Source organism: Peromyscus eremicus, chromosome 20 (genome assembly GCF_949786415.1).
Source record: "Peromyscus eremicus chromosome 20, PerEre_H2_v1, whole genome shotgun sequence".
NCBI classification, from domain to species: domain Eukaryota; kingdom Metazoa; phylum Chordata; class Mammalia; order Rodentia; family Cricetidae; genus Peromyscus; species Peromyscus eremicus.
In genome coordinates, this window is record NC_081436.1 from 61,983,284 (window position 1) to 62,005,587 (window position 22,304).

The window sequence follows — 22,304 nt, forward strand, 5'->3', positions numbered from 1 at the left end:
GGCTTGGTTTCAGTAGTCACAGAACACCATTTGTGACAAGAAGCTAGAATTCGTTTTATCTCCTGATATTGGTAGGGGAGACTAGAATGTACCACACTGCTGTGAATTCTGTGTGGTGCTGAAGCAGGCTGAATTAGCCTCCCATGGCTGCTACTACAAGGAGCATCAAACCTCACGGCTTACAAGCCCACAAATTTATCATCTTTTAATTCTGAAAGTCTGGCCTCAGTTTCACTGGACTAAAATTAAGGTGTCCTGAGGGCTGCATCCCCTTCTGGAGCCATTTGGAGAAAAGATTTCTTGTCTTCCCCAGCTTCTAGAAGACGTTTCCTAGGCCTGTGTCTATGCTCATTCACCTTCAAAGTCAGTTGTGGCAGACTCACACTGTGGGAGCTGCGACTCTGCTGTTCTCTTCCATTCATGCATTCATTTATGCAGTTATGAATATTAATAGTCAGGTCCATGTGTGGGCTCTAGGGGCATCCTCCCGTCTCCTTACTGATTCAACCAGTTTTGTGAGATCTCTTTACTGTAGAAGGTAAGCCAGCTCCAGGCTCCAGGGGTTAGGACGGGGACACACATGGGGGGGGGGGCACTGCTCAGTCCACCACATACGCTAGAGTGGAGTTCTTTCTAAAGAAAACTATGGATTTTCACTATTTTTGATGGACCATCATCCAGATAGACAAGCAAAACCATCTGTGGATTTGGTTTAGAGCATTACATGAACTTTTTCTTTTACATTTATGTGCTGATTTCCTTTAGTGACAAATTTAGGATCATGATTTAGACCCATTTTTATTATTGCACTGAAGCACTTTCTCAGGAGCCTTAAAGCATGTTGGAAATGTGACCTTTCCTCCATCACACACTGGATTCTCTCCTCTCGATGGGAACACAGTCTGCCCGTTACTTTATGAGGAAGGAGAATCCTTTCTGCCCTTCATCGTTCCAACTCCTTGCCCTGCTGGAGGCAATCTGAATTCCTCACACCTATCATAGCATAGGCTGAGTCTAAGGAAGGAGCCAAGTAATCAACAGAGGCACCACCAAATCTCCTGAGGGTGCCTAGAACTTCTTGGAGCTATGGGAGACAGAAGCTACACTCTGGGGCTAGGCACACATCATTCAATCTGAGATGAGGCTACACTTGACTCCCTTCTGTTCTCAGGAAATCACTAAGCAAGACTCTTGCAAGGCCAGCGAACAACAGGACTGTCATTAGTTAGATGTGCAGGTGCTAGGCTGCGTCAGCCTTACAACCGAATGTGAAGGGCAAGTTTGTCACCTGTACCCAAAGCAAAGATGATAAGTAGGCATTTGAGTAAAGTGGGCCAATACCCCTTCTTTTTAAATATTTCCGATCTCCCTTACCCTCCTTTCCCATCTATTATTGGTACCTTACAGGTCACTTAAGAAAAATTTAACCATGACTCTGCTTTCACAGTTAGACAGTGGGATGAATAAACCATCTAGTTCCCTCTGGAGTGATGGCAGTGTGTGTTTTGTCTATCAAAACTTTGGTCTGTAGACCTGTGGTTTCCACCAGCTTTAGAATATTATTAGTAATTATGCTTTTGAATCTTCCCAGTTCCCCGTTCTCTGGGCTCCTTCGGTCTTTAATTGCATACATACTGCACAGCCCGAAGGCCACGTACAAGCCACTAGTGTCCTGCTGCATTGTGGATGTTAGGTTTTCTCCCTTTCTGTCTTGGGTGGCTTAGCCTCCTGTCTGCATCAGTGTTCTCTTCACTGGGAGATCTAATTTGCCATCAATCCCACTCTGTGTATTTTCCACCTCAAACACTGCAGCTTTTATTGCTAGAAGTTTGATCTGGGTCTTCCTAATGGCTTCCCCTGTCTATTTTGGGGAAGTATGAAGCACAGTTTTTGTAACTGTTTCAATGGCCCTTCTGCTAATTATAACATCTATGTCAGTTCTAGGTCACTTGATGGATTTTTTCCTCCTCCTGTATGGTATGATAGTGTTTCCTTGCGAGACTGCTAATTTTTTATTGCGCACTAGACACTGTGAATTTTACCCTCTTGAGAGTTGGATATTTTTTAAATATAAATATCCTTATGCTTTGTTCTGAGATGTAGTTAAGTTGCTTGGATACAGCTTGAACTTTCCAGATCTTGCTTTTAAAATTTGATAGGTGACACAGAGCAGGGATCATCTGGGACTAATTCCCCACTACTGAGGTAAGACCTTTCAAAGTAGACAGGACCGCACAAATCAGGAGGGTTTCCGTGGCGGTGAAAACAGACACTTTTCTTGACTTTGGGCCAAACGCTCCCCCCACCCACCCTTTCATTTGCTTCTTTCAACCTCGTCTTTGGTAGTTCTCATCCGTCTGTGCAGGGACTCAGCTGGACACCTAGAGGGACTAACGACAGCTCTCTGGAGTTCTGTCTGTGTGGCTCTCCCCTTTAGTGTAGTCGACCCTTGAACACCAAGCTCTTTGGTCTGTCCAGCTTCTTAATTCTGTCCACCAATCAGTGACTCTATCAAGCTCCAGGGAGGTCCCTCCTGCAGCTGTGGACACTGCCGCATCATCACAGTGGAGCTGTCCAGGGCTTGCTTACCACTTCCATTTCTAGTTTCTCAGGAATTACTGTCCTTGGCTGCCTAATTTACAGGGTCTTATAAGCTGTGGTTCTACATGTATTGTCTTTTTAAGATTAAATGTATTCGTCAACCTTTTCATATGTGTGAATAATCCATTCTGATTACTCTCACCCCTCACTCCCCTCATCTCCTTCCCATTCTCACAACACCCACCCCCACCCCTGCCCACACAAGCTATTTTCCCACGTCCATGTCTTTTTCTTTTGTCTTGTGACCCAATGAGTTTAACCAGTGCCATCATGTGACATTTATTGTTTGGGGGTTTTGTTGTTGATGAATTTAGATGGGAGGGTAATCCAGTCCCTAAGCATCCTGGCTAGAAGCAGCATTCTCTGTTCTCATTTTAACATCCATTATGATTGCCTGTCTCTCTGCCACCTGTATTGTGAATTCCTCGCCCTGGACCATGCTTTCCCTTTCTAAATCTAAAGGACATCGTGCCATCACTGTGCTTAGCATAAAACCAACACGTGTGTGTCAATTGAAGCAAGCACCAGGCCCCAAAGCATACAGAGATAATAAACATCCTATGATGAAGCAGTCTAGACACCACTGGGAAGAGAAATCTCATGAAGAAGCATCGGATCGTGTATCGTTAGTTCTGCTGAGCAGAAGAGGGGAAGAACAACGGACACCAGGAGAGGGAGCTAGCATCAGACTCAGTCTTGGCTCAGAGAGAATTTTCTAGGGTGCTAATTTTATCAGTGCTTTGTAACAGAAGAAATGGTCAAACCAGTTTGGGAAAGACTAGACACAACAGGACTCAGTGGGTATCTTCAGTATAGGAATTCGCAGGGCCTTTTACACATGCACTGTGGTATTCCAAGCAGCATAAAGCAGTGTTTCCCACCCTGCTTGGTGATGGCTGGTCTGAGGGCATGTTGAAAGACGTATTTCGTAGAAAGAGCTTTAGGGAAAAGCACAGTATCTGTAGTATTTGTTCAGCCTGTCTGTGGACAGCTTTAATTCCCACATACTACAAATCATCTGATGTCCATCACCTTTAAAATGACGAAAAGGTATTGTGCTGGGCCCTTTTATTTATTTATTTGTTTGGTTTATTTTGTTTTTCTATCCCTACTGCCCTTTCTTCCCCTCCCTCCTCCCCTCTCAGTACCCCTCAACCTCCCTCCTCCCATCCAGTCCTCCTCCACTTCCTTTCTTTCTCTTCAGAAGAGGGCAAGCCTCCCATGGATGTCAACCAGCCATTGAATATCGAGTTGCAGTGAGACCAGGCATCTCCTTTCCTATTAAAGATGGACTAGGCAATACTGTAGGAGGAAAGGGTCCCAAAAGCAAGCAACACAGAGACCTCCCTGCTCTCAACTCTCAGGAGCCCCATAGGAATACCATGCTACATAATGGTAACATATGTGCAGAGTGCCTAGGTCAGCCCCATGCGGGCTCCCTGGTTATTGGTTCAGTCTCTGTGAGCCCCTATGAATCAAGATTAGTTGATTCTGTGGGTTTTCTTGTGGTGTCCTTGACCCCTCTGGTTCCACAAGATTCCCTGAGCTCTGCCTAATGTTTGACAGTGGTTCTCTGCATCTATTTTGGTCAGTTGCTATGTGAAGACTCTCTGATAACACCTGGGCTAGGCACCAATCTATGAGTATAGCAGAATATCGTTAGGAATCGTTCCATAGACTTTTTTTCCCCAATCATGTTTGGTTCGAGCCTAGGTCTCTGGGCTATCCCACCTCTGGGTCTGGCCCTCCAGGCAGTGTCAGAGGTGAGTTCCCTCTCATGGCGCGGGTCTCAAGCTGGGCTGGTCATTGTTTAACTACTCCCACAATTTCTGCACCACCTTTACCCCAGCACATCTTGTACACAGGACAAATTGTAGATCAAAGGTTGTGTTGGTGTCCCAGTCCCTCCCCTGGAAGCCTTGTCTGGTTACAGGAGCTGGCCAGTTCAGGCTCCATATCCCCCACTGCTGGGAGTCTTAGCTAGAACCACTCCTCAGACTCCTGGGAGTTTCCACTGCACTAAGTTTCTAGCTCATCCCAGAGATGCCCCCTGGTTCCAGTTTCCCCCAGCACTCTCTCCCTCCATCCTCCCTGCACCTGATCCCTCCTGTTCCCATCCTTACCCCCCCCATCTAGAGCCCTCCCCTCATCCAACAGCAATGTCTATTCTGTTTCCCCTTTGCAGTGAGATCCATGCACCCCACCCCTGGAGCCCTCCTTGTTACTTAGCTTCTCTGGGTCTGTGGATTGTAGCCTGGTTCTCGTTTACTTTAGAGCTGATATCTACCTATGAGAGAGTACATGCCATGCTTGTCTTTCTGAGTCTGGATTACCTCAGTTAGGATGTTCTTTCTAGTTCCATCCATTTGCCTGCAAATGTCATGATGTCATTGTTTTTTAACAGCTGAGTAGTGCTCCATTGTGTAAATGTACCTCATATTCTTTATCCATTTTTCTGTTGAGGGACCTCTAGGTTGTTTCCAGTTTCTGGCTATTATGAATAAAGCTGCTATAAACATAACTGAGCAAGTGTCCTTGTGGTATGGTGGAACATACTTTGGATATATACCCAGGAGTAGTATAGCTGAGTCTTGAGGTAGATTGATTCTCAATTTTCTTAGAAACTGCCATATTGATTTTCAAAGTGGCTGTACAAGTTTGCATGCCTACCAGCAATGGAGAAGTGTTCCCCTTTCTCCATATCCTCTCCAGCATAAGCTGTCATTTGTGTTTTTGATCTTAGACATTCTGACAAGATGGAATCTCAGAGTCATTTTGATCTGCATTTCCCTGATAGCTAAGGATGTTGAACATTTTTAAGTGATTCTCAGCTATTTGAGATTCTTCTGTTGAGAATTCTCTGTTTAGATCTGTACCCCATTTTTAAATTGGATTATTTAGTTTGTTGCTGTCTAGTTTCTTGAATTCTTTAAATATTTTGGATATCAGCCCTCTGTGAGATGTGGGATTGGTGAAGATCTTTTCCCATTTTGTAGGCTGCCATTTTGTCTTATTGATAGTAGCCTTTGCCTTACAGAAGCTTTTCAGTTTCAGGAGGTCCCATTTATTCTCAATCTTAATGCCTATGCTATTGGTATTCTGTTCAGGAAGTGGTCTCTTGTGCCAATGTGTTCAAGGTTATTTCTCACTTTCTTTTCTATCAGGTTCAATGCATTTATGTTGAAGTCTTTGATCCACTTGGACTTGAGTTTTGTGCAGGATGATAAGTATGGATCTATTTGTATTCTTCTACATGCAGACATCCAATTAGATCAACACTATTTGTTGAAAATGCTTTCTTTGTCCCATTGTATAATTTTGGCTTCTTTGTCAAAAATCAAGTGTCCATAGGTCTGTAGATTTACATCTAGGTCTTCAATTTGATTCCATTGATCAACCTGTCTGTTTATCATTACCATGCTGTTTTTACTACTATTGCCCTGTAGTACAGCTTGAAATCAGGGATGGTTATACCTCTGGAAGTTCTTTCATTGTACAGGATTGTTTTAGCTATCCTGGGTCTTTTGTTTTTCCATATGAAGTTGAGTATTGTTCTTTCAAGGTCTGTAAAGAATTGTGTTGGACTTTGATTGGAATTGCATCAAATCTTTTTGATTGCTTTTGGTAAAATGGCCATTTTACTATGTTAATCCTACCAATCCATGAACATGGGAGATCTTTCCATTTTCTAATATATTCTCAATTTCTTTCTTCAAAGACTTGAAGTTCTTGTCACACAGTTCTTTCACTTCCTTGGTTAGAATTATCCCTATATATTTTATGTTATTTGTGGGTATTGGTTTTTTTTTTGTTTTGTTTTTTTCTTTTTTTGATTTTTCGAGACAGGGTTTCTCTGTGTAGCTTTGCGCCTTTCCTGGAACTCACTTGGTAGCCCAGGCTGGCCTTGAACTCACAAAGATCTGCCTGGCTCTGCCTCCCGAGTGCTGGGATTAAAGGCGTGCGCCACCACTGCCCGGCTTATTTGTGGCTATTGTAAAGGGTATTGTTTCCCTGATTTCTTTCCAAGCCCATTTATCATTTGTATATAGGAAGGCTACTGATTTTTTTATTTACTGATTTTTTTATTTGTATTAAATAAATTTAATTTTGTATCCAGGCAATTCACTGAAGGTATTTATCAGCTGTAGAAGTTCCCTGGTAGAGTTTTTTGGGGCCACTTATGTATATTATTATATCATCTGCAAATATCAATAATTTGACTTCTTTCTTTCCAATTCCTGTCCCCTGATTTCCTTAAATGATCTTATTGCTCTAGCTAAAACTTCAACTACTATATACTGAATAGATATGGAGAAAGTGGACAGCCTTTTCTTGTTCCTGATTTTAGCGGAATTGCTTTGAGTTTCTCTCCATTTAATTTTATGTTAGCTATCAGCTTGCTATATATTGTTTTTATTATGTTTAGGTATGTCCCTTGTATCCCTGATCTCTCTAAGACTTTTATCATGAAGGGGTGTTGGATTTTGTCAAAGGCCTTTTCAGCATCTAGTGAGATGATCATGTGTTATTGTTTTTTTTTTTCAGTTTGTTTATATGGTGGATTACATTGACATCTTTTCATATGCTGAACCATCCCTGCGTTTCTGAGACGAAGCCCACTCAATCATGGTGCATGATCTTTTTGATGTGTGCTTGGATTCAGTTTGGGAGTATTTTATTGAATATTTTTGCATCAATGTTCATGAGGGAAATTGCTTTGTAATTCTCTTTCTTTGTTGAGTCTTTGTGTGGTTTGGGTATCAGGGAGACTGTGGCCTCATAAAATGAATTTAGTAATGTTCCTTCTGTTTCTATTTTATGGAATAATTTGAGGAGTATTGTTATTAGCTCTTCTTTGAAAGTCTGGTAGAATTCTGTGCTAAAATCAACTGGCCCTGGGCTTTTCTGGTTGGGAGACTTTTAGTGACTGCTTCTATTTCCTTAGAGGTTATAGTCTATTTAAATAGTTATCTGATGTTGATTTAACTTTAGTATGTGGTACCTATCCAGAAAATTGTCCATTTCTTTTAGATTTTCCAATTTTGTGGAGTACAGGTTTTTGAAGTATGACCTGAGGATTCTCTGGATTTTCTCAGTGTCTGTTGTTATGTCTTCCTTTTCATTTCTGATTTTGTTAATTTGGAAATTCTCTCTCTACCTTTTAGTTAATTTGGCTAGGGGTTTGTCTATCTTGTTGATTTTCTCAAAGAACCAACTCTTTGTTTCATTGATTCTTTGTATTGTTCTCTTTGTGTATATTTTATTGATTTTGGCCCTGAGTTTAATTATTTCCTGCCATCCACTCCTCTTGGGTGCATTTGCTTCTTTCATTCTAGAGCTTTCAGGTATGCTGTTAAGTTGATAGTATGAATCTCTCTAATTTCTTTATGAAGGAAGGTATTTAGTGCTATGAACTTTCCTCTTAGCACTGCTTTCATTGTGTCCCATAAGTCTGGGGTTGTTGTACATTTATTTTCGTTGAATTCTAGGAAGTCTTTAATTTCTTTCTTTATTTCCTCCTTGGCCCAGTGATAATTCAGTAGAGAGTTGTTATTCAGTTTCCACAAGTTTGTAGGCTTTCTGTAGTTTCTGTTGTTGTTGAAACCCAGCTTTATTCCATAATGGTTTGATAGAAGGTACAGTAGATTATTTCAATTTTCTTATATCTGTTGACATTTGCTTTGTGACCGAATATGTGGTCAATTTTTGAGAAGGTCCCATGTGGTACTGAGAAGAAGATATATTCTTTTGTGCTTGGGTGAACTGTTCAGTTGATGTCTATTAAGTCCATTTGAGTCGTAATGTCTGTTAGTTCTGTTGTTTCTCTGTTTAGTTTCTGTCTGGCAGACCTGTCCATTGGTGAGAGTGGGGTAGCCAAGTCTCCCACTCTTAATGTGGAGTTCGATGTGTGATTTAAGCTTTAGTAATGTTTCTTTACAAATTCAGAATTGAGACTCATCCTGGTAAATTCTTCCTTCAATGAGTATGAAGTGTCCTTCCCCATCTCTTTTGATTAATTTTGGTTGGAAATCTACTTTGTTAGATATTAGAACCACTACATCAGCTTGCTTCTTGGGTCCATTTGCTTGGAAAATCTTTTTCCAACCCTTTACTCTGAGGTAATGTTTGTCTTTGATGTTGAGGTATGTTTCTTGTATGCAGCAGAAGGATGGATCATGTTTTCATGTTCATTCTGTTAGCTTATGTCTTTTTATTGGTGAATGGAGTCCATTGATATTGAGAAATATTAATGACCAGTGATTGTTAATTCCTGTTATTTTATTGTAGTGGTGGTGGTGGTGCATGCGTGTGTGTGTGTGTGTGTGTGTGTGTGTGTATGTGTCCCTTCTTTGGGTTTTGTTGGTGTGAGATTATCTATCTATTGATTGTGTTTTCACCAGTGTAGTTAAATTTGTTGGAATTTTCCTTCTAGTACCTTCTGTAGGACTGGATTTGTGAATGGGTATTGTTTACATTTGATGTTGTCATGAAATATCTTGTTTTCTGCATCCACGATGATGAAAATTTTGCTAGGTACAGTACTCCGGGCTGGCATCCTTGGTCTCTTAGAGTCTGCAGCACATCTGTCCAGAACCTTCTGGCTTTTAGGGTCTCCATTGAGAAGTCAGGTGTAATTCTAATAGGTTTGCCTTCTGTATGTTACTTGGCCTTTTTTCCTTACAGCTTTTAATATTCTTTTTGTTGTTGTGGTTGTGTGTGTGTTTAGTGTTTTGATTAATATGTGACACAAGGACTTTCTTTACTTTTTTTTTTTTTTTTTTTTGGTTTTTCGAGACAGGGTTTCTCTGTGTAGCTTTGCGCCTTTCCTGGAACTCACTTAGTAGCCCAGGCTGGCCTCGAACTCACAGAGATCCTCCTGGCTCTGCCTCCCGAGTGCTGGGATTAAAGGCGTGCGCCACCACCACCCGGCTGATTCTCTTCTTACACTGGTGTCTAGGCATCTGGTTTGGGGATGATTGGGTCTAGGTGCTGATTTCCGAGTTTGTCTTTTTTGGATGGGTGTTTTGCTCCTTGGTTTCTGTTTCCTCTTTGGTCTTCTAGCCTTTGTGGCCCAGATTTCAGTGGCCAATGTGACCTCTGATCCTGTAGGGAGTATCTGTTCCAAGTCAGGAGCTGGCCTTTGGTGCAGCAGGGGTCTCTGTTCTTCTGACTGTGTGCCCCACACCTAAGCAGCAGGAGCCCCTGGGGTTGGGGTCAGGGCCTGGCCTCGGGGCTGTTCTTCTGACTGTATGGCTTGTACCTGAGCAGAGGGATTCCCTACCCCCGAAGCAGCAGAGGTGACAAGGTGGGGGGCAAGGGCTGAAATGGGCCTTGGGAACAGAATCTCGGGAATGGCTGTTAGGCAGGTCACTGACCTGTTCTTTTGACTGCTGGCCTGCTCCTGAGCAACTGGCAGAAGTCAGCAGGGTGGCACAAGGTGCTGGGCTCTTTTAAACAGTAAGCTATTGTGTAGGAAGCATGAATCAGTTTGTGAATCTGCTGCTTATGATCTTCAAGGATCTCAGGCTCACAAAGGGAAAAATATACAAAGTGGATCAGACCCTACCTTTAGCAGAAAAACGTACAGGTAATTTTTCCTAGGTAAAACCTTTATGAAATATAGTATAAGAGTGAGATATCTTTAATTGAAAGGGGAGTAAGAGTGGCTGGAGAGGTGACTTCCTGGTTATGAACACTGGCTGCTCTTCCAGAAGCCTGGAGGTGGATTCCAGCACCCACACAGCCACTAACAGCATGCTGCAACTCTAGTTCCAAGGGATCTGTCTTAGTTTGGGTTTCTGTCGCTGTGAAGAGACATCATGACCACGGCAACTCTTACAAAGAAAACATTTAATTGGAGTGGCTCACTTACAGTTCAGAGGTTCAGTCCATTATCATCATGGTGGGGAGCATGGCAGTGTGCAGACAGCCATGGTGCTGGCTACATCTTGATACACAGGCCACAGGAAGTCGACTGAGACACGAGCAGTATCCTGAGCATAGGAAACCTCAAAGCCCGCCCCCACAGTGACACACTTCCTCCAACAAGGCCACACCTACCCCAACAAGGCCACACCTCCTAATAGTGCCACTCCCTGAGATTATGGGGACCAATTACATTCAAACTACCACAGGATCTGACAGCCTCTTCTGGCCTCCATGGTCAGACATTCAGACATTTGCTGGGCCTCCAGACAAATACTCATACACATAAAATAAAAATGTCTTAAATAACAAAATGAAAATGTCTTAAATAACAAAATAAAAGGGGGGGATTGGAGTGCTATTCTCTGTCAGTTACAGTACCTGAAATACCTCAGCAGAATATCATGAAGGATGCTGATTTAGTTTACCTTACCGGGTAGGCATGAGAAATGATTTGTACCATTCCAGACATGTAGACACTGATTGTATTTCAAAAATATTTCCACAAAAGGTTTTCATGGTCCTTTCTCCTGGTATATAAATCTTTCCGAGCACTTCCTTGTCTGTAACCTACAAAGTCAGCGCTGCTCAGCTCCTCTGGCCTTAGTCTGCATCAGAGAACCCCGAGTGTCTGCTTCTCTGCTGGAAGACCCGAAAGTTTCTCATGAAAGATCAGCTTGGTTTCCTTCGGAGAACATGCCTTGATTCTTAGAATCGTGCCTGGCCTCAGTCAGTCCACAACCCTGTCTTTCTTTCTTTCTTTCTTTCTTTCTTTCTTTCTTTCTTTCTTTCTTTCTATTTTTATTGAGATTTTCTATTCATTTTACATACCAACCACAGATTCCCCTCTCCTCCCTCCTCCCCCCCTAAATCCCCCCCAACCCACCCCCCATTCCCAACTCCTCCAAGGCAAAGTCTCCCATGGGGAGTCAGCAGAGCCTGGTACATTCTGTTGAGGCAGGTCCAAGCCCCTCCTCCCTGCACCGAGGCTGTGCAAAGTGTCTCACCATAGGCACTAGGATCCAAAAAGCCAGCTTTCTTTACCAGTATCCTAAGAGCTTGTTCCTTTGGAGATAAAGGAAGGAGGGAGGAGGGGAGGCAGAGAGGGAGGGAGGAAGGGAGGAAGAGAGGGAGGGAGCACCACAAAGAAGCAGGAAGCATCTAACCACGGTGAGGAGCTGCCCAGAGCCTACCAGGGCACAGCCACAGCTGGTCTTCTTAGTGTCCCAAAGGGACAGTTACCCAGGGGTGAGAACAGGACCCTTCCAGCTTAATTAAAAACAGGCCACCTCTGCCAGGCCCCTTACTGACACTGCTAAACATGAAATGGGGAAGTAGCCTGGTTCCCCCACGATTTAATCCCATTACATTTGGGGAAGACGGTGCTAATAAAAGACACGCTGTGCCTCCGAGCACTGCCGGGGCTTGTGTCTCCTCTCTAGGCCCTAGATCCCCAGACGGAAGTTCAGCAGTAGTCAGCTTTGGGTGTTCATGCTCTGGGGAAGAGAAGAAAGGTATCAACCACATAATAAAGTGGGTTTGGGGATCAGTCCACTAATCCTATTGGCTAATTGGTGCCCAAAGAACAAATCTAGCCTAATTGCCATAGCTAAGCCTGGAAACAAAGCCTGAAAAGGTGAGTCTCTTTTTAGGGAACCTCACCTTCCCAAGTCTGCACATTCGGGAGCCCAGTCTGTGGCTGGTGGTTCTGGTCGTGGGAGGTTGGCGACTGTTCCTGTGGGGTTGGTGCCCTGGAGAGGGAGATGTTTATAGGTTGGCCGGGTTTCTCCGAAACCAGCTCTACTCCTTTATCCTAACAGCCAGGGTGCAGGCCTCCTCTCCATCACACCCCGTGTTTGCTTGTCTTTGAAGCCTCCACTCAAGCAGGAGTGTGAACGAACTGAGCTCTGTGTTGTTACTGGTGGTTGCCATCCAAGTCCCAAGGAGGGGTTCTTAAAAGATCAGTGGGTTTCTAAGGGGTCACGAGGGCACTGAGAAGGCTAGGGATGAGGGCTTTCATCACACCTACTGAGGCACTGCTGGGCGCCTGTCCCCACCTAAACGGTGGTCCCTGGAAAGTGGGACACTTTCAGGGTGCAGCGTGGTATCATTCGAGTTCCTTCCGAAAGGACAGGTGACATGTGGGAGGACAAAGCCTGTCAAATGCTTTTCTCGTTAAGGCCTTTTGCTTTTTTCCGTGTTTTTCCCCATGGTCGGCCCTCAGGGAGGCCTGCCCTGACCCTGTGTGTAACATCTCATCAAACCACACAGCCAGCCCTGCATGCCCCACGGTGACCTTGTGCTCGCCCTGATTAAGAGCGTCTGCCTGCTTTGGTTCCTGGTCAAACCGCTGAGGACAAAGGCAGGGTTGGTGTGTGGTACTCACACAGACATTGATGAATGGGTGAGTGGGTGGTCAATGAACGGGAACTGAGAAGGGTGGCGGGATCCACTAAGAGCAGAGACTTGCATGACAGGAGCGGCCGGTGTCCGTGCAGGAGCTTCCAAAGCTGCCACTCCTTAAAGTTGTCCGCAGTGCTAGATCGGCATCAGTCCACGGGGAGGGGCTACTGGCAGCTGTTGGCAGATTCCGACCTTTAGGGGCTTTTCCGTGAATGTTAAATTCACATTTACAGAGGCAGAGAGAAGTAGAAGAGGGAGAAGACAAAAACTCTGAGGACAGAGAGGCAGAAGAGGAGAAAAGTGAGAGAAGGAATCCAAGAGGGCAGCTGGGTGGGGACAGTCACCGGTGGACACAATCTGTCCTTAGTACATGAGTAGGGGGTGCCGGCTGAACACTCAGATGAGAAAGGAGGTGAATGAAGCCACTGGTCCAGGAAACCCAACTGTGAACATGTTGACCAAGTTGGTGGGAACTGTCAGTGGCCACAGGAGAGCATCTCCCAAGATGCTCCTGGGTCCAGTCACAAACACCAGCCAGGATGGAACCTTCCAGAGGCAAAACAGACTCAGCAGAGGAACGAGCAGGTCCGGAAGAGATCATGGGTCTGCTGAAGTCTTCTGGAACAATAAATCCCTCCTTTGTCTATAAATAGTCCCCAACTGACTCCTCTGCAACCCCGGAGGTGGGCCAAGGCTCGCCCTGAAAGAAACTGTGCTGGGTGAACTGACGGGGGTCCAGATACTGCGCTGTTAGTGCTGAGGTCAGATACGGCACGGCACTGCTGTTGCTGCCCTGAGATTCCTGAGCTTAGGAACTCATAAAGATGCTCCAAGTCCGGTGTGCATGTGTGATGTATGTGTGTGTAGCGTGGTGTGTGTGTGTGTGTGTGTAGTGTGATATGATGTGTGTGTAGTGTGATGTGTGTGTGTGGTGGGATATGTGTTCGTGGTGTGGTGTGTGTCTTGTGGTATATGTATGTGTGTGTGTGTTTTATGGTGTGGTGTGTGTGTAGTGTGGTGTGTATGTGATGGGGTGTGCGTGTGTGGTGTGATGTGTGTGATAAGATGTGTGTGGTATGATTTGTGTGTGTGTGTTGTGATGTGTGTGTCGTGGTGTGTGTATGTGTGTATGTGTGTTTTGTAGTGTGGTGTGTGATGTGGTATGTGTGTGTGGTGTGATGTATGCATTGTGGTATATGTATGTGTTTTGTTGTGTGGTGTGTGCAGTATGTATGGTGTAGTGTGTATGTGTGTGTGTGTGTGGTGTGTGTGTGTGTGTGTGTGTGTGTTGCCAGTGGTTTCATCTTGCCTTGATCTGAAGTTAACCGGAAAGCTTGGAGATCTCAGAGTCTCTGCTTCTCCACTTTTAAACGACCCCACCCGCATGGGGATCTACGACAGCTTGGTGTAGTACTCCATCCATCCTGCAGACCGTGACACAGACCGTGACACAGATGGAGGCTTGAGAGAACCAGCCCACTGGGTGCGGGGGAAGGACTAACTCGGACTCTGTTCTTGCCTCCAGGGACACTTTGGTGAGCATGTTTCAGGAGAGCATGTTTCACCCTAAACAGGGCCACGGTGCTGGCCTTGACTGTCCTGTGACTCACTGTGGGGTGGCCTTGGAGTTCAGCAAGGGCTGTGACTATGCTTCTGGCAGACATGGCAGTCTGCCTCAGGGGTCTCTGAGGGATGGGATCTGCCTGAGGAAACTCCACTGGGTGAATCATCTTCATTCTTACTGCACTGACTGGGATTAGACCATGTCTGTAATATTTTAGATATTTCTGACAGGCCTGATCCTAAACAAGAATAGAGCAGGAAATATAGCCCTTAATACCACTTCCCCCCACACACACACACCCCGAATTCTCTCTTTTTCTTGGTTGTCTTTCTTTCCCTGTTTTTCCCAGTTGCCCTGTTGCATCTAGAACTCCAGAAACTTCTAGAACTTTCTGGCAAAATCTACCTTTTCTTAAACATTCCCCCTGCCCCCATGGCTGAGGTGATCAAAGTGAATCTGATTAAGAAGTCATAATGTGAAGAGCAAAACAATGACTTCATCTTACTCTTCCCAAATACAAAGTACCTTTGATGAACGAGGCTCCCCCAAGCATTTCCCAGCCATTTGCAAAAGGCTGTGGGTGGTGAGGGATGCCTCCACTTCGGCTTCCAGTCTTTCAGTTGAATCATTTTTCTCCTGTCGTATTTCACAGATGGGCTTGGTCTGTCTCACCCTGAGATTGCAATGTTATTATAATCCCAAACTGACAGCATCCCATTTCTCTCTCACAGCTACTGGGATCTTCAGTGAGGGTGAGCCCCTAGCCACATACTGCAGGGTGACAGATAATGATTGCCTGAGAGAAGATAATGGCATGCCCCGACAGACTTTCGGGTGTCTGTCATCCTCAAGGGGCCGGGGTTATGCCCACAATAGGCTCTACTTGTCTCTAGGGACAGTCATCGCTAGTGTGAGACACAGCAACATTCAACAGCGCTCGTTAGGAGCCCCGCCCCCTCACAAGCGCTGCTCAGAGTTTAACGCAACTGCTGGGAACTCCTTTATACATTACCACAGCAGAAGCAGCAGTTGTGGCTTTCTGCCAGGTGGCACTGCCGTGAGCATCACTGGTGGAAAGCAAGTTCTGCTGGCCTTGCTTCTACCAGGGACTACACATCCTGTCCTGTCACAAAGCCCAGGAGTGGACCCGGCTCCCCCAGTGCGCAGGAACCTTCACTCCGGCATCTGACACTTAGTAGACCTTCTGTTGGGTGGAACTACATTTCCATCTCACCACCCTGTTACTTGTATCCCTAGGCAATCTACAAAATGGTTTCCTCTGTCATGAAAATGCCTGAAGATGAATCGACCCCAGAGAAAAGGACAGAAAAGATCTTCCGCCAGATGGACACCAACAGAGACGGTAGGAGGCTGAAGGGCTTTGCTTGTGCCAACCTGCTGGTGGAATCCAGGCAGAGCCACTCTACTGAGGACAGAATGTCAGCCACAGGGACTGACATAAAGTGCTCTGTGAGAGCCACCTATCCTGGGCTGGAAGGAACTGAAGCTGGTAGACCGCGGTGCTGGGTAGACCCCAGAGCTAGGTAGACCCCCGGTGCTGGGTAGACCCCAGGGCTGGGTAGAACCCGGGGCTGGGTAGACCCTGGGGCTGGGTAGACCTCAGGGCTGGGTAGACCCCAGAGCTGGGTAGACCCCGGAGCTGGGTAGACCACGGAGCTGGTAGACTGTGGTGCTGGGTAGACCTCAGAGCTGGGTAGATCCCGGAGCTGGGTAGACCCCAGAGGTGGGTAGACGTCGGAGGTGGGTAGACCCTAGAGCTGGGTAGACCCTGGTGCTGGGTAGACCCCGGGGCTGGGTAGAACCCGGGGCTGGGTAGACCCTGGGGCTGGGTAGGCCTCGGGGCTGGGTAGACCCCAGAGCTGGGTAGACCACGGAGCTGGTAGACTGTGGTGCTGGGTAGACCTCAGAGCTGGGTAGATCCCGGAGCTGGGTAGACCCCAGAGGTGGGTAGACGTTGGAGGTGGGTAGACCCTAGAGCTGGGTAGACCCTGGTACTGGGTAGACCCCGGGGCTGGGTAGACCCCGGAGCTGGGTAGACCCCGGAGCTGAGTAGACCCTGGGGCTGGGTAGACCCCGGGGCTGGTTAAACCCTGAGGCTGGGTAGACCCCGGGGCTGGGTAGACCCTGAGGCTGGGTAGACCCTGAGGCTGGGTAGACCCTGGTGCTGCCTGTAAGTGAACCACAACTAGTGAATGCACAAACCAAAGTGGGAAGGAAAGTTGATTTCAAACAACAAAGACAATTCCGGAATGGTGGTAACACAAGAGGACCACAAATTTGAGGATAGCCTGGGCTACATAAGGAAACCTTATCTGTAAAATGAGTAAATAAAAATGATTTCTGCATATTGGCCTGTCAAGTAGAACACAAGAGGCCCAAGCAATTGAGAAATAGTGACTTCTTCTCGGCATAACTGTGTCTGTATGCAATATCTGGGACATGCTTATGCTAAGGACTTGCTTGTTATTCAACTGAAATTCAAAATTAATTCATCATTCTTGTTTTTCTTGCCAAATCTTGAAGGGCTGTACAGAAGTGCCTGAGTTTACAGGGCTAAGTCAAGGCTGACCCATGCTGTCAAAAGCTTCACAGCTTTTTGAAAACTGTTTACTCATTTATTATTTATGTGTATGTGTACACATGCCTGTGTGAGTTTATGTGCACCAGGAACATGCAGGTACCCACAGAAGTCACAAAAGTGTATACAATCCCCTGGAACTGGAGCTACAGGGGGTTGTGATCTAGCCAACACGGGGGCTGGGATTCAAACACTGGGCCTCTCTCTGCAAGAGCAGTCAGTGCTCTTGACCACTGAGCCGTCTCTCCAGCCCCTCATTTTTAAAACACAGATTTTATTTTCTTTATCACTACTGTATGTGTTGTTGCACATGTTATTATATGACCCGTACGTGTGTGCCATGGCACATGCATGGAGGTCAGAGGACAGACAGCTCTGTGGAGTCAGCTTCCTCCTCCCCCTTCACATAGGTTCCCTGGGTCAAATTCAGGTCTTTAGGTTTGTACAGCCGGTACTTAGCGCACTGAGCCATCTCACTGGCCCCAGATCTGCAGCTCTTGGTGTTCAGCAAGTCTCCTGAGCAGTGTGGAAATGGACCAGGTGATGCTGATGTGCACAATAAAAAAGGCTCTGCATCCAGCAAGCCTCTTTCTCCTCCCACACATGGGGCGCCAGCTCCCTGAGGATCGTGGTTTTCAAGGTGCAAGCCAGTCTCTTTGCTGTTTCCTCCACAGAATCACATGACATCCTGTTTCCCTTCATGTACCTTGATTCACAGCACAGTTCGTTTTGTAAAGTTTAAACCAACACGAGATTGTTTTAACAGTTAACGAGCTTGCTGATGATGAACCACGGGTTTGGGTAGTCTGGGGAACATGGTGACTTTAAGATCCAGCCTTCTCCTGAGAGAAGAAGAACGTGTGCCTCACAGGCAGGGACAGGGCCTCTCTCCATGGGGCTCCAGGATCAAAGGGCCCTGGCTGGGTAACCATTTCCGGGGTGCAGCTGACAATACTGGCCCAGGCTTTGCTACAGAAAGATTTGTTTAGATAAAGAAATGGATGCGGATGGAAGCGGTGAGGAAAGGGTGGGTGGGGATGTTGAGCAGCCAGGAGAGGCACTGCGTTAGCTCAGGGCTTGGCTTCCGGGCCTCAGGTCTGAGTCCCCTGTCCCTTCTCACCCGAGCAGAGCAGGGGTCATGTAAAGGCTGCTGCCATCATAGTCTTAGTAAAAAGTCTTCGCACTTCACTGCTGACCTCTGTACCTCCAGGTAAGTCAACATGCTAGTCTGTGCAAGAGGGCAGAGACTTCCTGTTGGGTACCAAGTGTCCCCGGGCTGCCGCCTGAGACTTCAGGGTGTTCAAATGATGCTCTGTCCTACCCCCTCAGTCTCACGCTGCAGTACCTGAGCAGGTAGCTGGGAAGGGCAGCTAGGGAGGTACTGAGGTACAGAGGTCTAGAGGAGCCTGAGAGGCCTAGTGTCCGTCTCTGGGAGGGTAGATAGAGCTAAGTTTCCAGGAAAGAAAAAAGGGCAAAGCTGGGCAGAGGGGCCCAGCAGTTCTGTACCCAGTTTATTAGTCAATGAGTCGCTTGACTCAAAGGGCCACTGTGCAAGTGCCAGGAATGGGGGAAGCGTCCCCTGCTCACTTCTCCACAATGACAGTGACAGAGAACCTCTACTGGAAGAAAGCTGAGGAAGAAGAGGGAGACTTGGGATCCACATTATTGAGGAGGAAGAGATCTAGAGTCAAAAGGAAGCCTGGGCTGATAGTGAGACTCCATGTCAAAAAAGAAAGAAAAAGCGGGGAGGGAGCAGGTCCCCGGCTTCCTTCTCAAACCTCCTGGGTCGAAGGACCAGTGGGTCACCCTCTATTTAGAGTGCACATCTTTATTCTCCTGACTTTGGAAGAAGATGCGGCTGTCCTCAAAAACTGGTTCAAAAGAACCTACTCTGCCCACCCAAGGGGAGGGGTCTGCCGCAAACCAGAGTCCACCAGTACAGAGTGGCCGAACGCCCCCTAGCCACAGCCCTGCTGCTTCAAGAGCCTGGCACACTCAAGCGAGGGGGGGATACTCATTCCTCAGACACTGAGTGGGCCCCTACGGGGTAGGTAGAGGCAGAAGAGCAGAGATTCAGGTCAGGGTAAGCCAACACCCGCTCCAAGCCCTGCATCCTGGAAGTGGTAGGCGATGTCACGGTGAATGGAGAAGTGGGGTCCCTTCCTCATGGTCTCCTGCTTCTACTGAGGGAAGCCGTGGGCTCCTGCTGCTCCCAATGTGCAGTGCAAAGGGCCATGGGCTGCCACTCACTGGTCCTCTTGCTTCCTAGGAAAACTCTCCCTGGAGGAATTCATCCGAGGGGCCAAAAGCGACCCATCCATCGTGCGTCTCCTGCAGTGCGACCCCAGCAGCGCCGGCCAGTTCTGAACCCTGCACCCCAAGGACGCTGCAGCTGCTTGTGTCTCCTGATTAGCGTTTAAACTTTTTTTTTCCTTTGCCAAACAATATTGATGGTGACGCTGTCCCCTCTTCGGTCAGATGCACCCTCCTGTGACACCTCTGCCTCTTGCTTCTTTCATCGTGGACGCTTTGTGGGAATGCCCAGAGCCCCATGTGCTGTGGAGAGCATGAGCACACTTCGTGGTGTTCCCTGCTGGACGGCTTCTGAATCATCATTATTTTCCCCTTTGATTCGAATGTCTCTGTCTTAAAACCCAAGACTTAAAACCCACCCGGCCCAGAAGGGCTTTGTTTGAAAGACAAAACTACCATGGGTCTGTTGCCGCGCATGCCCTCGGGGCTATAGCGGGGACCTGGGGCTTGGTTTCCTCAGAACAGGTTATACCCTCTGGGGAAAGGCTATGAAAGGGAGCTGGGACATCCCCCCAAGAGGCCCACTCCCCTCTCTACCCCAGCAGGCTGTAGTTCCTAAGCTGTGAACATTTCAAGGTAAATTAACAGAGGAGATGGGAAAAGAAGGCTCAGCTATTTTTCCACAGGTTTACACGAGTTGAGCTAATATGAGTTTCTTTGAAAAAAATCCAACACAGATGGCAACATATTCCAAAACCGACCCATCTAACTGCCTACTTGTGATTTATAAAAGACTGCTGTATATAAAATATTGGGTATTGCAGACCAAATTAAGTGTTTTGCCTTGTAAATGCATGTGTAGAGAGCGCTAATACAATCTTACTACGGAAGACTGTTTTTAGTAGCTTATTGTGAAGCCAACTACAATGAATGTCAATGTCTTGTTTTAAAGTCATATCTGTCTTTGCCCAAATGTACCAGTCAACAAGTATATTTTATATACTCCATAAACTTACACAGCAATGATGACGGGCCTGGCTTTGATTTCTGAATGGTTTCCAGAGTCAAGGTGGCTGGAGGACACGAGGAAGGCTAGTCCGGCACACCAACAAGGCCCAAGGCCCAGCAGCGCACCTGCAGCCAATGCTGGTGTGACGTTTCCCTAAGCAGATGAATGTTCTGTAGACAAACAGAGACTTCTTAGCAGTTCAACCCACATCCTTGGTGGGGGAGCCACATCTAGAATGTTCATTTTTCCCGCCCACAGGGCCCTTCAAAGAGTCAGGTGTGGGACAGCTGGGCAGTTCACGCACTGTAAGAGCCAACGAGGGGGTCTACCAATGGGGATCCCAACAGGATTCTCCCTCACTGTGCTCTTTGAATGTAGCAAAGCTGAGTTGCTGCTTGGGCTGGTCACCTCACATACATTGAAATGAGGGCTGGAGGTAAGAACTTCTGGCCACAGGCGAGCCAAAGCCCCCCAGGCAGCTGGCATCAGAAGGCCCATCTACTGAAGGATGTCGGTGGCAGGACCTGCCTGAGAGGAGGTGGGAAGGTCTTCGTCTGCCACCAAGCCACTTCCTGTAGGGCAAGAACCACAGAAAGATAAACACAACCACAAGGAAAGTGATACCGAGAGGTCCCTGCCAGTCTGCAGCTGTCCCCCACCCCTAACCACTACCACGGTGACTCTCACACTGGCAGAAGTTCAAACTTGAACGGTGGACTAAAATGAATCACTTCAGGGCTTGAAATTTTGAGACCTAAATTTTGTAATTTTAATTTTTCCTAGTGTCAGCTCCTCACATTTTGTACCAAGGCTTGCCAAATCCTGTGGGCCAAATGGTAAAGTCTGTTTTTGAACAGCAGAATGAGCCCGAGCCGTGGAGCACAAACAGGTCAGGGACCCAGCACACTGGTCTTTGGAAAGTGGACCCAACTGTCCCCCTCCGAATTGAGGACTGAATCCTCTTCCTGGCTCTCATTTGATGAGTGACATCCGTTAAAGCTGAGAAGCCACTCGGGCTCTGCCTCACGTTGAGCCAGACCCTGTGTTTCTAGAACTTTGAGCTGAGGTGGGAACTAGAGAAGGTGGCTTCCAGCTACTGGGCAATGGAAGCGCCAGAGGCATAGGCTGTGAGCCCGGTGGTCCCCGGAAGGCATGCAGAGTTCCAGAACTGGCTAGCCACCCAGACAAAACACACTGCCTGTGTTCTCCCTGGGGCTGTCTCCCCTGCTCCCCACGGAGGTGTGGGGTATGTCTAATTTTATACATTTTCACCAAGGAACTTCACGGCACCCGGACGCTTGAGAGCCTGAAGACATGTCACTCTGGTGAGGCATTGTTTCGGCTGTGTTTGGGAATACCTGGAGGAAGGGAGTCTTACCTGTTCCAAGTAAAGGCAGCCTTGTTGTCCACGGGACTGGACTAAATGGCTATGACTTGAAGGACGCTTCAAAGGTGACTGTTTATACCTCGCTTAAGATGGAGAAGGGATGCTGTGGGTGCTGTCCCACCCCAGCAATACACCCCAGGGGGACTTTCTACAAATGAATTTAATAATATACGTCAGACTATGTGGTGTGGTCCCGTTCAGTTGATTGTATAGCTCTTGCCTGGCATTAAAGCATGTTTATTATTTAATATCATCATCTGGACCATGAGATTTTCCTTACTAAAACTGTTGTCTTGGGGAGGTTCCAGGTTTGGGGGTGGAAGAGTTTTGAAGCATTGTTGGTCCATGTATCACTTCCTTCTCCCTTCCCAGGTTGGCCTTTACTCCCCCACATTGACTCTCCTTCCCCAAACATGAGGTGCACAAGCAAAAACCCAGGCCAACTCCTGCTCAGTAGGATCTGGGGAAGCCTGAAAAGGGCAATCTAATCCTCTCCCTTTCTCCTCTGTCAGAGAAGATTCTGGGGAAGAGATAACGTGATGGAACGCCTGTACCTCCAGAG

General features: G+C 46.9%; 1 protein-coding gene across 4 annotated transcripts in view; it reads left to right on the plus strand.

The window, feature by feature from the left end:
* The window catches only part of Ncald (neurocalcin delta), a 194,450-nt gene extending 172,455 nt beyond the window's left edge, over positions 1-21,995 (plus strand). For all 4 annotated transcript variants that reach the window (XM_059247590.1, XM_059247587.1, XM_059247588.1 and 1 more), the window contains exons 3-4: positions 15,752-15,857; positions 19,363-21,995. In XM_059247590.1, the coding sequence (XP_059103573.1) occupies positions 15,752-15,857; positions 19,363-19,460 (204 nt within the window). In that variant the 3' untranslated portion in view covers positions 19,461-21,995. The remainder of the gene's footprint in view (positions 1-15,751; positions 15,858-19,362) is intronic.
* The last annotated feature ends 309 nt before the right edge of the window (positions 21,996-22,304 follow it).